Source organism: Lonchura striata, chromosome 1, assembly GCF_046129695.1.
Source record: "Lonchura striata isolate bLonStr1 chromosome 1, bLonStr1.mat, whole genome shotgun sequence".
NCBI lineage: Eukaryota > Metazoa > Chordata > Aves > Passeriformes > Estrildidae > Lonchura > Lonchura striata.
The window spans coordinates 59,591,569-59,607,792 of NC_134603.1; the positions used below are offsets into that span (position 1 = coordinate 59,591,569).

The 16,224-nt window shown below is 37.0% G+C and overlaps 1 protein-coding gene across 3 annotated transcripts in view; it reads right to left on the reverse strand.

The window, feature by feature from the left end:
- MBP (myelin basic protein) overlaps positions 1-8,890 on the reverse strand; it is an 85,791-nt gene extending 76,901 nt beyond the window's left edge. For all 3 annotated transcript variants that reach the window (XM_021530851.2, XM_021530849.2, XM_021530848.2), the window contains exon 1: positions 8,817-8,890. In XM_021530851.2, the coding sequence (XP_021386526.1) occupies positions 8,817-8,867 (51 nt within the window). In that variant the 5' untranslated portion in view covers positions 8,868-8,890. The remainder of the gene's footprint in view (positions 1-8,816) is intronic.
- Between the last annotated feature and the right edge of the window lie 7,334 nt (positions 8,891-16,224).

A 16,224-nucleotide genomic window follows, 5' to 3' on the forward strand; every position in this document is an offset into this window, starting at 1 on the left:
ATATATATTTATACTAGTACTATAGATATGTTGACTATATTAAAGATATTTAATTTTAAATCAATACATATTAAGTATTGAGATATATTTTATGATCTATAAATATTTCTCAACTGTTACAGGCACTGACTTGAGATTCTGAGTCTCACATACTCTCTCTTCTTCTTCTCACATCTTTCATCTTCCAAGTCTCAAAAACCCAGAATTGTCTGGAATGTCAGACAAGAGTCTAAAAGAACAAAAGTACTGATTATTCTGGCTTTATCACTGTGTACCATAAGGCAAGTTTCACCTGCAGCAGAAACCTCTGGCTTAACACTAAGAAATCCTTTAGTCTGTAGCTCACAGGGAAGATTAGAGCGAATAGACTCTCCAAGGTGAAAGGCTACTGGTCTTGCCTTCTGAAATTAATACAGGGATAGAAGCACAGTATCAATACTTGAATATGCACTCACATTTATATACCAACATTTTTTAAATATGCACTTGCACTTTTTTCAGTCTGAACATGTGCATACCTACATATATGTGCACAAAATAAACAGAAGGGATTTAAAATCTTTGCACAGTTCCACTTCACACTAACAAATTCCCCAAAAGAACTACACAGAAATTCTTGCATTTGCTGCATATAACAAATCCTTTAACAGGCACAAGGTAAAAATGCAAAAATCCAAAACAACTTCATGACCAAACAGTATATAAGTAACAATGATAGTTGGTCATAAAAATAACAGAATGCTGCTTTGATTTTCATCTTTCAAGCATTGGCACTACTGGATTGCCTTGTACTGTGGTAGGCAGGGAAGGTTGGAGAAAGTCATATTATAACATGGAGAGACCTGGCTTGAAGAAAGTACTTTTGGAAGTTATTATTCTGGTGGGTATGTCTTGTCAGAAAAGTGCAAATTTTCTGTTTTCTTCTATGGTGTTCACACCTTCCTGATGAGACTGCCTGTTAACTGGCCATCTCTTCACTGTTTATGAGCAATGTTAGCAACTAAATAGTATTTCTAATACCTCAGAAAAATCAAAGCAAGGCATTTTGACTGCATCAGAGGTACTGGCAGAAAATAGCATGCAGGAAGAGACTGGGTGAAAGAAGCAGAAGGAAGATAAAGGAAGGAGCTAGACAGATAAGTTAGCTATGACTACAAAACCAAAACAAGAAAAACCCCAAATGACTCAGATTTCAACATCACAGTCTCAATTTTTTTCATCAAAACATCTCCAGTATATTGTTAGTTCCATAATTCTTCTCAAAACATCTGCAGCACCAAACAGTGAATCCATTCCTGAAGCTCTTATACTGAACAGGAAAATCTGGGGACCCAAAAAATGGTGACTGTTATTCTGATAAGTGCCTGTCTCTTGGGTCTTTTCAATGTTTTTTGAGCTGCTTAGAGTTCCAAGCAAGCTGAGTGCCTTCAGGCCTCCCTAAATTCAGCTTTCAATTCCAAGTCCAGCCACACCAGCCTGAATATCACTCTGAGGCACTGTGACAAAAATGCAAGGTTTCCATTATTGCCTCTTATTGATTGCAACTGATGCTCCAAAGTCCCCTTATCATCCAAGGTAACTGGTATGTATCTTGTGGCTTTTAGCTCTATGCAAATGTTGATATCTTTATGGCCGCATCCACTGGATACTGCACTGAAACATCAGATATTTTTAAGAGTGAATCTTATCTCAGCAATCAAGAGTAACATCATATTATTCTGCTTAAATGTTATTCAATTTCCTTTTAATAAAACCTTTTTTTTTCTTCTACCAGAAAATGCTACCAAAGTATTTCCATTGACTTAAAGCAAACAGCCTGAAAAAGTTAAATAAAAAAGAAAAGCATTCCACAGCATTTCTCCTCAAAGTGGAAAAATCAATTTCTGAACTGTAGCTGCAGACAAGTTAAATTTATTCACTGTACAAATAGCTCAACTTACTCAAGAAATTCAACTTCTGATGTGCAAAAAAAAGTTACTGTCAGCAATGCTTTGCATTGGACAGCCCTACAACCTTCTCATGTCCATTGCACACTTGCTGAAGTTACAAATTAATGCAAAATTCGACTCAGCTTAATGTGGAATCTTTTCTCATGGCAAAATATTTAGTAATATTTAGATATGGGAGTGCTTTGACTTTATACTGATGCACAGAGTAAAACTATATTTTACAGCTACCCTATATGCACAGTCAGTTGTGAGAAATACACTTGTGAGAAACTGAGAATTAAAATAAAATATGGCTCCAGAACTCATCTTCCTCACAGCTGCTGCCCAGGAGCATCAAACAGCACTGAATTACCATTAGGATGAAAAAGATGGGAACAAACCTTAAAATGCACTTTTAACAGGTTTTAACACTTCAGTAAGTGCTACAGGACAGGTTTGCCACTCACTGTCTTAGACACTGGAGGTTCTGCTATGGTTTGACACCAGACACCCAGAGGTAAAGCTTGGCCATTTCTTTAAAAGTGTGATTACATGTCACCTCACCACAACTTATTTTACAGATATAACTGCATCTTAAGGTAACACATCACTGCCAAAAGATTTTTTAAGATCTTTTCAAATATAACCAGGGTCAAAGTAACAAACCAGAATTTTCATCTGACCCTATTTCAGAGCAGGTGATACAACATTATGCCACATGATGATCCACAACTGTCACAACAGTAAAAGCACAAAAGATTAAACGAGGAAGGAAGTCACTGCTCCCTTTCAGGATCGCCATATCATTTACTGCTTCCTCAAGATTAAAAATATCAACAACCAGCAACTTTCCCTTCATTTTTATGGTGTGAAGGTGCCAAAACACTGAACAACATGTTCTCAGGCTGAAGTATGGGGTGATTTACTAGAAAAGTCATCTCAGCAGCTAGAACAGTTCACAGAGAGTTCACAAAGAATGCCTACTGCATTACACCCCTGTTCTCCAGCTCCTTGCTAATTTAAGTGGCACTGGCATTAAACTCATTTGACAGGACATTTATCTAGTTCTGCATCAAAGCTAACAAGGAGGAAACTGTAGAAAACTACCACAAAAACATGGCATCTGAAGCACAAGACCTTAAAAAAGCACAGAGTGCACTTCCCTCTTTCAGTCAGTTCTGCAGGCTGAGGGTGGGAGAACAAAGCCTAACACCTTACTTCCTCCCCAGCCAAAACCACAGAGACTGCACCTCTTCCTTTTACACCCATGCAGGCTTAACCAGCTCAAGACCCAGCCAAGGAGCAATAGGACTTAGCCATTGCATGCAAAACAGAAAAACACACTTATAACTTATTTTATGCAACCATTGTCCACACATTTACTCGTTTTTTTCACTGAAACACAGATCTAGTGATATACTGCCATGGTTATGCAATTCAGGCAACTCCTTAAACATTAGCAGTGGGCACTGTGGCAGGGCCACAACTTGCTCCTCATTTGTACCTGCCTTGCTTCTCACTTTTTATCTTTTCCATCCATTCCTTGCACAGCAGACCACTGCACTTTCAGTAGCCTTCACATGCAACAAAGGGAAACCTGGAAGTGTAGGAGTATTAGCTTCAATTCAGGGACAATTTATTGTTCTCACAAAATTTTAATGAGCTTCCTGTGTTTTAGACATGAGAAAGATTAATTGCTGCAGCTACAACTAACTATACTAAATTCAGCACCCTAAGAGTTTAATGAATAGGCAAGTACTGAAACACCTTACTTGGATCTAGACACAAGTTGTTCCTTTAAACTTCATAGTAGAACTATTTGCCCATTGAAACATTAACACAGATTTCTGATACCATACTTAATGCAGGTGTTAAGGTTAATTTTTGAGGACAGATGTCACAGCTACTTCACACTTTTCATTCCCAGAGGTTTCAAACAGTACAGTCATTTCTGTATCCCTATAATATCATCTCACCAGCAGAAGCACATTAGTGCCTGAAGGGTCCACTCAAGGTCTCCAAACATTACTATTAATGCAGAATGATATTGCATCTACCCCAACAAACCATCCAGTTAGACAGCACAAAGGTTAAGAGATGAAATAGGATGACAGAGCGAGCACATGAGGATTTTCTCAAGGGCAAAGCTAGGTTGATGGTAGAACACGAGGAAAACGGACATCTATCAAATTCAACTGGTATTGCTGAACCTGACTGCCCAGAGCTTCTCCTCACACCCCTGAAGATTTGCCTCTTCCAAAAGCAGCGGTTCCCTGTACCAGGCACCAGCATAACCAGACACAGATTGGTCATAGGGATTCTACAGAGCATATCTAACTTGTGAAAATGCTCACCAAATCTCTCACACATTTTAAAGTTTTTTTCTCCTTTTCACTTGCCTTCGGAAAACACACTGGCTCAAGGGGGAGTGTTTTAATCAATCCATGAAATAGCAAAGAATGCACCATAATAGTTCCAGTGCTCTTTACTGCTTTACAGGAAAGAGTAAAACTCTGAGAAAACATATAGCTACACTGGAAAATAAAAATAGTGTTATACTACTTTGCTAGGGGGAAAAAAGTGAAAAGGCTCCGTGATTAATTTTGTATGGTAATAAGATTATTTCTTTATGTTTATTTTTTACAGAAAAGTGTACCCCAGACTTCAAAATCCATACAATCTCTATGTCACAGGCAGATCCATACAATATAGATCCATACAATCTCTATGTCACAAACTGTCTGCACTAAAAAATAATAAACTTTTATCTTACAAAAATAATACTTCAGAGCAACTAACTAAGCAAGTAAAAAGTACTTCATCTGTTGTTTTTTTCCTTTTTTGATAATTCATGATGCATACCAAGAGGAAGCACCTGGCAGAAACCACACATACAGCTCAGACCTGTAAGCAGCCTAAGCCATGAGAGGTAGTGAAAGCTTCATGCTTGCAAATCGCTGAGCATGTACGAGATGAACAGTTCAACTACCACTGTGTTCCAGTCATCTTAAGAATTTCAACTCCCTTTCACCAGGAATAGACAGAAAATTTTCAATCAGTGTTACCCCACTACAGTCTTAAGACAGGGTCCTAATTTCACAACATTAACAAGGTAACAGGGGAAAAAAAGAGGAGAGGAAATAGAATCTCCTCTAAAGCAGCATAGAAACTATCTGATTTACTGATACATGTTCACTGAAGCAGTTTAGCTTGAACTAACTATGCTGAACTCTCCTTAAACACTGAGAACCAGTCAGTTTATTAAAGTTACATCAAATCAACCACTGCAAAACACATTGTAGAATCTAGGTACATAACACAGGGCAATTAAAGGCAAGATTTTTCACAAGTTGATTACCCAGCAAGACTTCATCATTATTAACAGATTATTTTTAGTTCAAAGAAAACATTAAATTGCAGACTGAATGCCTATTCATCATTATGTCTGTTTTCAGTTTTGGCCTGCAATTACATTTCCACGGCTTTTCAGAGCTGGGTACCAGAAGTGGCAATTTGGTTTGGTTCCTTGCTGTTTTCTTACAGCACACGCCAACTACATAAAGGACATGAACCAGGCAGATAATCCAGCATTTCCCATAATCTAACATGTCCCAGGCCTGTATAAATTTCTTGAGCAATCCCTTGACACGGCAGGGCAGCGGGTTTTGATCCTTCACTATAGGTCACAACCTTGATTTCCAGCTCCCCACAGCACTATGTAACCATGGAAACCAGACTATGTGGACCAAGTGCATTTGGAAGTTGCTCTGGAGTAAGTGGGACAATGCCAGAAACCTTCCTTCCAAACCCCTCTTCCTGAACAATTAATGACATTAAGGGCCAGTTTTGACAGATAGCAAGACAGTTCAAAGATATTGGGATGGCAGTAATGTGCCATGCAGAATTCTTTAATGAGGAGTAGCAGAGAACTGTGCTGTTGTAACATAGGCAGCTTTAGTCATTGTAAAAAAAGATTGTGCCACTTTGTAGTATAATGATGACAAATTAGCACACACCAACTAGAACGCTGAACCAGTAAAATTCCAATGTCTATTTTCACTCTTCTACATGTAGCTCTTTGAGAAGTTAAAGAAAATCAGGACAGCCTATTCTTTTTGTTATTGTTGTTCTTAGATATATTTATGTTAAGTTCAAACTCAAATATTAACACTAAGAAGAAAGCAAACAAAATAAATACTTAAACATTTACTAACACATTAAGCAGATGCAAAGTCTAGTATCATTCAAAGTAAAAAGAAAAGATAATATGCTGGGTTCATTGCAGCATTTCAACTCTAAAAAATGCATATCCATTAAACATATGAGGAAGAAATTCCAAAGGAATGAGGTGGTGTATGCTATTTCTGTGAGTAAAAGAAAAGGGTTTTGTAAATACTCCTCCACATTAGGTCAAGTATTTTTCAAAGTATTCACTTAATTTCACAGTATCTCATTATTTATTAAATAATCGCTGTAGCTTGCCATATTGATATCTCAAGAGGCGAACAATATTTTGAAGGAAGTGTCAGAGCATGGGAAGCCATCTTAATGTCTGCTGTAAATTTCCTAATTTGAAAGCATGTTAGTGTCAGCTTAGACACTTCATTAAGTAATTGCTTTCCAGAAGTCCATTTCTAATTTTGTAATACAAATACACAAATTAAGTAAAAGTAAAGTTAAGCTAGATGTCAACTCCAGAAACCACCAAACCAATCTAATAGTAATTGCTGGATTAAAGGACATTTACTGGACAATCAAGCACTGGGATTGCTGCAATTGGCAACAGTCTCTTTAATGTCGCTTCATGTAAAATAGCTCTGTGGAGAAATGGTCTACCAGACAAGGAGCAGTACAGTGGCTGTAAATCTGACCTCAAAGGTTCAAAGAAGTTGCCTAAAATCATGTTTTTCCTTTGGACCTACAGTTTTGGGAGAGGTAAACAGTAAATAGCCTGGAGAGTCCAAGTAATGAAATTTAAATCCATAGTAGTGCCTTAACTATATATTTCCTGACCTTAAATATATGACCCTATAATTTCTTGTGGCAAGATTACTGTTTTAGATAAAGGGAGATCATGCACATCCCTGTGCATAAAGGGAAATTTTGATCAAGTACTGACAACTTGAAAGTTTAGGGGTTTGGTGTTTTGGTTTTTTACCCTCTAGGTGGTTGAATGAAGGACAGAAGATATTATCACAGTAGAAAGTTCCTGCTTTGCAAAATAATTTTGGCAAATTAATTTTATTTTGATTGCAAAATCAAGTATTCTCTATGAACTGATGGGAGAAAGAAGGAATTTTAAAGAATTGCAACAATCTATTTCCTTGTAGTTCTGTCCTACATCCCAAGTGCAGACTCATGGTCACCTGACTCTCGCTCACCACAGAATTTGCACTTCTTGCATAGGCTGTTACAATTTGAAGAATTTTTAGATTTTGAAGCCAGATGTGCTGCACAGCTCAGCCACTTGCCATCCAGATGCCTCAAACACATGTGATCCCACAGCAGGAGACAAGATACAATGTGGGTTTTCATGCATATATATATATATATATGTATATATATATATATATATGTATATATATATACACACACAATTTTTTTTTACCAAATTTTATCCTCAAAGACCAAAGCAGGCGTATTTGGTGCACTGCAGCCTATCAAGCTCTGTAAACTCAATGTATCATACCTGCAGGATCTCACATGCTTACTCAGAAAGGATCAAAATATCTGGCTAAATGTTTCTGTTTGGTGCATTTCACTTTTCTGCACAACTGAGTTTTCTAAAGGGCAAGTCTGCAAGACCAGCCACCACAAGACAGCAATTTGAGATTCATACTATTGTTTGTACTCAAACCAAAACCTTGGGCCACAGAATCATTTTGCAAAACACTGCACCAATACAAAACAAAATTGTTCCTGATGCTTTGTCCCTGTCCCTTCCAGTGTGACTATGCATTCTCCTAAAGGAGATGGCAAGGAACTAATAAATGTATGAGTCCTGGTTTGTATTCCTTTTGGGGATAGCTGATAATCTGCCACAGCAAAGCAAAATACCCACACTGCTCCAGATAAAGCCCAGAACTATCTGTTTACATTTTATGTCCAATGCAAAGGGCAATAGCTTTATAGAGTGTGGGCTTAGACTGTAAACTGTTATTTTTGGATAAGGATGTGTGGAGGGAAGATAGCAATAGCTAGCAACAAGCAGTGGGTTTTGTTTTTTCTACTTTTAAATATATGTAGAAAGATGTTCTGTTTTAAGATGTGTGAAATCTCTTCCGGTACAACACAGAAAAACAAATAAACAAGATATTATCACAAGGCAAACAGAAAACCACATTATGTGCAGAATACACAACAGTGTCAGCAGGTGCTTAGGAATCCAATACTAATTTTTAATGAACATTTTTACAGATCTTGTATTTTTTTTCCCTAGGAAGGAGATTTTTAAATCTGTATCTATTTGGATTGACAATCTTGTCCTTTAAAATCCTCTTATTTTACCTATTTCTTCATAGTGTCTTACAGACGAAGCCAATTTTATTGCTCAAATGAAACACTGTAAACACACAGAACATAACTCTGCTCACCAACTCTTAAAAAACTCTAGAGTATCTTGATTCCAAGTCCCTTTAATTCGTCTCCACCATGACTGAGAAGATTATTATCAGCTACGGATCAAACATCACATCTCTCACTAAATCCAGCACAACAAAATCTTCATTTGGCCTGACATTCTTTCAAAAACATGGTCATTTTATAGTGTCAACTACAAAATAGTAACAGTAAGTTATCCGGCAAACAGCTACTGTCCTAAAAATCCCCTGTAGTTCACAGAATACATATTTCCCAAATGGCTCTGTCTTTTCCATTTTCCACACTCACCTTGGTTGACTTCTCGGTGCTATGATCTCTTTTTCCTACATGGTTCCCCATGATGGATCACCAAACTTTAAATTCTGAAAAGATAAAAACAAAATATTTTTGAAACCAATACATTTGTAAAGAAATACAAATAAATTTTTAACCTGACACATAACAAAGAAATTTTTTACATTCAATGAGAATTTTTACAATCCAAGGTAAGATCTGTGAAAGGTCCTATGGAAAAAAAAAAAGTGTTTATTTGGTCTATTTTGCACATTTAAGCAATATCAGAAAGCTTTCCTAGTTATATTAAAAAAGAAAAAAAAGACATTTAAGAGAAGGAAGAAATTAAAATATTCTTTTTGAAATGGGCACATAAAGAAAACTAGATTAGAAATTAGGTAGAGGACCTGTCTTTCAATATTATGTTTTTAATAACAAACAGTGCAGTACATATTAAAGAATTTGTAACTATAAACTTCCATAAAAGTTCAAGTAAGTTCTTTTGAATTCAAATTTACCACTATATAAACAGCAATTAGTGAAAAAAGCACCACACTAACTGCTAACAATTTGCTGTGGAGGTAATTTGCTGTAAACATGTGAGTTGTTTACAGCTCCCACTTTCATGATGGACACATAAGAAAGTAATGCCAACTCTTTCTTCGTATTTTCTGGCTCATCCTGTTCTATCTCAACATAACAGAGCTTATGTAGGTTAAACCACAACACTCAAATTTCAGCTTTTAGAGCACGCTTGTGGTTGCGCCACATATTTCTTGTCATAGAAGCAGATGTCTGTATAGGATTTTGCAGCTGCTGCCTAGAGATGATTTGAATGCAGTGCATCACAGCATTTGAAGTAATGAAACTTAAAATTACATGCATGAAATAAAGCAATAAGCTACACAAACTCATCTATTGTTATAACCCCAGCTCCACGCACTGCTTTGTGTACAAAAGGGTTCTAAAGACAGAAACTTTGCTTTTGACAAAGCACACATCTGTGATGGACCATCATAAGTAATCTAGTCTTGTATTTCTACTTCAGCTTTTGGAGAGACTGGTAAATTTATTTACGCACACACTTTACCACCCCACCCAAACCCCAGTGAGAAATTTCACATTTTGAGAGTCTACAGTGCTCATTTGGCAATTCACTGAAATCAGTTTTCTCTAAGTTCCATGTTATCACTGTATCAAATTAAATAAGTTGTCACAAAAACCCGCTTCCAAAGTCTCACAAAATCAAAATTAAAAACCATCCAAACTCAGTAAATGCGCTCATAATAAAATTTATTGCTAAACTGGAAATAGATTTTTTTAAACCAGCACTAACTATTGCATACAAGATTAAAAAAAAAAATAAAAAAACCCTGTACATTCCAACTGTGACATCAATACAATCAATTCACCCATTTTTGATATTCTAAAATTTATCAAGTAAAAATAAAGTAAAAATAAAAATAAATTCTTATACACTGGGTTTTGGACCTAAACTTCCTCAAACTGTCCTTTGCTCTACAAATTATGAGCAACAGCTCATTCCTCATCATCTACCTCCCAACATAAGGAAAGCAGAGTGGAATACAAAATTGTAAGACATGTCTACAGCACAATATAAAGGCAAATATTCTAAGTGTTATTCTTCCAATCATTTATAAAAAAAATTACTATAAAATTTGGTTGATAACACATATATGTCTAAGAACAAAGATGGTGAAGCCAACATAACACTTGCAGATCAGATCTGTGATCCTGTCCTCCTGCCTCCCCTTAGCTTCCCTCATGTCTTTGGAGTAATGCTCCAGAAACAACCACCCTGTACCCATAAAACAGTCACAGACAGATTTTACTTTATTTTTTAATTTCATGCATAAATGAATGCAGGTGCTTGAACTGAAGAGAAGTTAGCTACAGGTAACTGCTATTAATTCCTCAATTTATTAGCAATAAAACTACTTTTCAGCCAAAGGGACAAAAGCAACCAGCCACTAGCAAGGATATCATAAGTGTTACAGATTTCTTCATGCTACCTATTAAACAGTGAAATCTAAATAATCCTTTGGCAAAGAAAGGATTCCAAGAATCTGACATGAACTGTGAAAGAAATTGTATAGTGCAAACTGCCCTGTAGCTATCTGATTAGGAAGCAAAACTATACATATACTTGCAAGCATTTATACCAACAAAGACTTAATTTTTCACTTCAGCCTCAAGCAGAAATCCACCTTACTTGACTGAAAACTGAGCACACAGATTTCAGTTTAGGATGAAACACTAAGACTTAAACACTGACTTTAGTTCTTACTGTCGGGAGGGAGACCACACTGCACAGTTTCTACCTGCGCCAATCTTTATGCAACGAGTTGAGTCGCTGACTTCAGTGGGATTACTCACTTTTACAATCTCTGTAGGAACTTGCAGCCAACTATTCCAAACATCTCAGCTGGAAAAAGATGAATACTTTCTTTTTAGTCACCTTCATAATGTACAAGTTGCCAGACTGAGCAGCTCTGTATGAAGTGAAGAAACAGCTTTTTACACTTCCTAACAATGTCCATCAACTGAACAACACTCTTTGCACAGAATCTATGAATGATTCAGCACTGACGAACAGCCACAAGAACAGTCACGGTGCTCCAAGCAATGAAGAAACAGAAGTACTGAGGAAATGAAATACCTTCTTTGAATCTCACATGAATCACAACTAACAATAAGATGCCAAAACAGGCCCGCACATGAGATCAAGCCTATGACCACAACAACATTTGCCAAAACCCTTCCTAGTGAAACCCTGCAAGTTTTGTAAATCCTATGAGATGACAAATTTTGCACATGAGCTTGAGTCACAAATGAGAGGGGACACTGCATGCCTGCAGTGGACAGATTTACATTGCCAGCTCCCCTATAGAACTCCGCATCAGGAATTACTTGTTCCACATTAAAACCATCTGAGCGGCTCAGAAAATTAAAGGCCACATGAATAAACTGATTTAGCAGGACTAAAAGCTTGAAAACACTTCAGCTACCTAAAAACTCTTTAGGATGAAGTGAGTGAACTGGGGGAGGAAGTTGTGAACCACCACTGCGGGTGCCACCAGCAGAGCCATCCGGCTGCCTCAGCACTATGGCACAACCACGTACTGAGCTGAATCAGCTCTGCTGTCATGACCTGGCACTTCTCAATCCATGGCTGGTACAGCAGTAACTCCACCTATGCCAGCTGCTTTGAGTAATTCCAAAAACAGCAGAGGGATTTTGCCTGGGGAAATGAAATTAAGTGTCTCCTCCCATTAATTCACCTTCTTACAAAGTTAGTCTAACAGATAACCCAATGGAAACCTAGACCAAGCAGCTTTTCCACTTTCTTCACAGCAGGAACCCATATTCCAACTAGGAACTACTACAGAAATGCCAGTGTCTTACCCAAGGAGAAAAACCTGTATTTCCAAAACTCAAAAAAAGAAATGAAAAAACTCTGTTCTACACAACACATATCTATAAAAATACACTTATGTTGGCATCACATAATTTATCTTCAACTGAGCAGTTGATTAAAGATAGGGGTTTAAAAACATATATCATTGTAGTGTTCTTTTAGTCCATTCTAGTCTGCCTGTGGCTATTTGCAGCTAAACAAGTAATGCTCCAGGAACAACCACCCTGTATCCATAAAACACTCACAACCAGATTTTACTTTATCTTTTTCATGCATGAATGAATACACATGCTTGAACTGAGCAGAAGTTAGTTACAGGTAACTGCTATTAATTCTTCACATAGCAATAAAACTACTTTTCAGCCATAGGAGTCTTCCCATACACAATATGTCCTATAAAGAAGTTTATGATTTAGAATTTTCACTAAAAGGCAGAAAAACACTCCTTCAAACTTTCTGAATACAAAATAAATGCAATGGCAGTCCTTTCTGCAGGTTATGCAGATTTAACTGCAAAATAGCATTTTCTTACTCACAGGAGCCTGAAAAATGTTCACCCATGTAGTCATCAGACTTTAAATAAGTGATTTTGTAATTGAGGAGTCAAAACAGTCTGTAAGCCAATCCACATGGAGCACTTCTATTGAACATTAATGGTTACTTCAAATTAAAAAGCATAAACTACTGAAAGTGTACCACCTGATGCTGAAAATGGATTTTTAAATATGATCTTACCTCTTCCCACACATTAATTATGACTCAACAGAACTACATGTAATAATAAAGGTATGCAAGGACTTACATATTTACAGGTATCAGAACATAATTACTACCTTGTCTAGGAATATGTATTCATCATACACTGATGTTGGGTAATAGTGCAGAGCTACAAGTGCTCCTAGCCTTACTCACACATGGGAAGGGTAGACAAAGAATATAAAAATATTTGAGGAATTTACTTAAAACTTCCTGCTAAATTCATAACTATTCTTACACAAGTATATATGACACTTTAGTACTATATACAGATCTTATCAGAAAAACAAAAAAAGGGCAATTTCTTTTAAAAAGTGTGCAAGTTCTCTCTCATTCTGGTAGACTCCTAATGTAAACTCTTAATTACAAACTTACCCAAGGTTTTGTGGTATTTTTTAGTTGTTGGGGTTTGTTTTGTTTTTTGTGGGATTTTTTTTGTGTCTGTTTGGTTTTGTGTTTGTTTGTGGTAGTGCTGGGTCGTGGCTACATAGCTTCCTGGGAAGCAAGCTGACACATTGCAGAGCAGTGGCTGCCAGCTAGATGGAAATCTTTGAGTGGTTTGTTTAGGCTCTCAGTGTGATACACATCTTTGCAAGGAAGCCTTTCACTTCATCATCTTTCAAAACAAGACTGAGGCACTGGGCATGCCTCATCTGTTTCTTCAGAATTCCCTCATCGTGGTAACCTAATATACCAGCTCACCAAGAAAGAAAACCTCCAGCAGGCAGAAATGAATGACCTGCAGCTAAATCCATCAGCAGCCACAGTCAGATGCTGCATAGACAGATGTGAGGAACCATGTAACTAAAGTAACCTGCCTCATGGACAAACTGCTCCACAGGAATCCCACCCTCTCAATTCAACTGTTAAATCATTTCTTAAACTATAGTGTTTTAAATCCCTTACAAGTTTCATTGTTATTTAACGCAGATATAATTTTTCATTATTGTGAAAGAGCACAATACTTCCTAAATTAAACTTCATTTCACCTTTGACTTCTAAGTTATATTTTTCTGAAAGAAAAAAAATTATTCCAGACATTTCCATAATGAATTATCAAAACCAAGATCTCAGTGGTGACCATAGCCTATAAATCAGAGAAGTCAACAGGAGTACATACAGATGTATTTAATCATGCTTGTACAGTGTCTTGCATATCACAGTCCTGACCTATCTAGATATTACAGGAATTTCGGTGTTTACAGATAACTGCATGTACCTTAGCAAGGACACTGGGCCTAGAAAACCACTCCTCTGAGAGACTAGCCAAGCTCTGAAATGCTTTTACCTGAAAAAGTACTCCCCAGTGCTAGCACACTTGCTCAGTAATTTATACAAACTTCATGTTTCATTGCAAAGGACACCAAAATTATTTGATTTTCTCTCGAATTTTCTGCGGTGCTGTGGCACATAAGAAAGGCTACAACAGCAAGAGAGAACATATTCTTTGAAAAAATGTTGTTGCAAACTATTTCCTAAAATTGCCATAGGGTAAGCAGGACCCAAGGTTTAAGATGTTTCCTGACTGTTTTGATTATCATTTTCTTCTATTGCCAACAAGAAGGATATTCCACATTATTTTTTGCCAAAAGCATGAGATTTCCAGGAATCTCACCTCAGTACACCAAGCATAGTCCAAATTTGATTCTAGACAACAGTGCGATAACAATGAAATTGCTAAGTCACCTTTATTTTCTCTAACACAAGTTTTTCTTGCTTTTCTTTCCTTTCTTCCTTCAACCCACTCCACTTGCCTTGCTAGAGTACCACCCACCCTGTTCATTAAGAAAAACAAAATTTCTCAGCAGGGTTTTTCTACTTCCCAAATGGAAAAATGCTCCCCTAAGGTCATGTAGCACACACTGGTGCCTACATTCCTTTACGCAAACAGAAATCATCGATGACCACAATCATTTGGCATCAGCCACATGTTTACTGTTTGTCTTTAAAACACTAAGATTAGCAAAGCCCTGTGAACTCTGTGCCAATCCACCTGCAGGGTCATAAGGAAATTTCCTTAATCACCTCCAGTGCACCTGAGGAGGGAGCCAGATAGGACCCCAAAGGCCTGGGGCAAGGTGGAGATGCTCCCAGCACCTTTGAGCTCCGTCCCTTCTGCCTGCTGCACTTCTACCACTGTACCTACAGCTAGGCCTTGACTAAACATGGATTTCCTTGTAAGTACTTTGTGACTTTGCTGAGATACTTGTGCCTCTCAGCTATTCCCAGTCTAGGGAACAGAAAGGGCCACACATACATCTCCCTTGAATGTATGTATCAAAAGGAAAATGGTGCCCTCCTACAAAAGCAAGACTGGTTTGTCTGGTTTTTATCTCGGCCACTAATATGAACAAGTTCACTTGCTACATGCTGTCTTTTATGCACAGCACCACAGCAAAATAGGCTGGGTGCTGTTAGTTTCTTTTTCATATGGGCTTAGGTTGCAAGAGCTAGGAGCAATTTTTCCAAGCTCTCTGGAAAGGATCAGTAACATATACATCAATTTTTTTTTTCAGCACCTATGCGCTCCAGAGACAAAATAATTTGATACTACAGTAAAATAAATTATCTAATGAAAAAAAAAAGAAAAAAGGGACAGATAAAGATATACATTTAATAACAGAGACATAGCATAGTCTCATTGTATGTATTTGTAAGATATGCAGTAGACTCCTGTGAACTTCAACATTAGGCCCGAGTGAGTCAACAACTAAAAGTTAGACATTTGTCCTAAATTCTTAAGTAGTTTTGAAAAATAGGAAACATCACAAAAGAATATATAACCCAAGTGCAGTATTAACCAGGAGAATGAAAAAAAGAACAAAATTCATATTCAGTTAATGGAGAATTTCAAGCCAAAGTAATAATCTTAACAGTACCAGAGGGCAAAAATAAAAGCAATAAAGAAATTATACAGAAAATTATAATTGTTTGTTACTTGAAGAGTTTCAGTGTCTGAGATTAAGGTACTCTAAAAACAGTCAAGACCTAGCACCTCTTTTCAGATAAAAAAATAAAAATGCCAAGAGACTAAAACCAAGATATATTCAATAACTCACTTTTTTTAGTTCCTGTTCTCTGCTTAGAAAAATCAGCCCTCTCCAAATGCTGAGCGGTATATTCTCCCTTTCAAAGTGAGGTAGGTTACCTAAACTTCCCAGAGAACACAGGCACTTTGATGATCAGTATTTCATTAACACTTTGAAGAGACTGACAACAAAATGCACA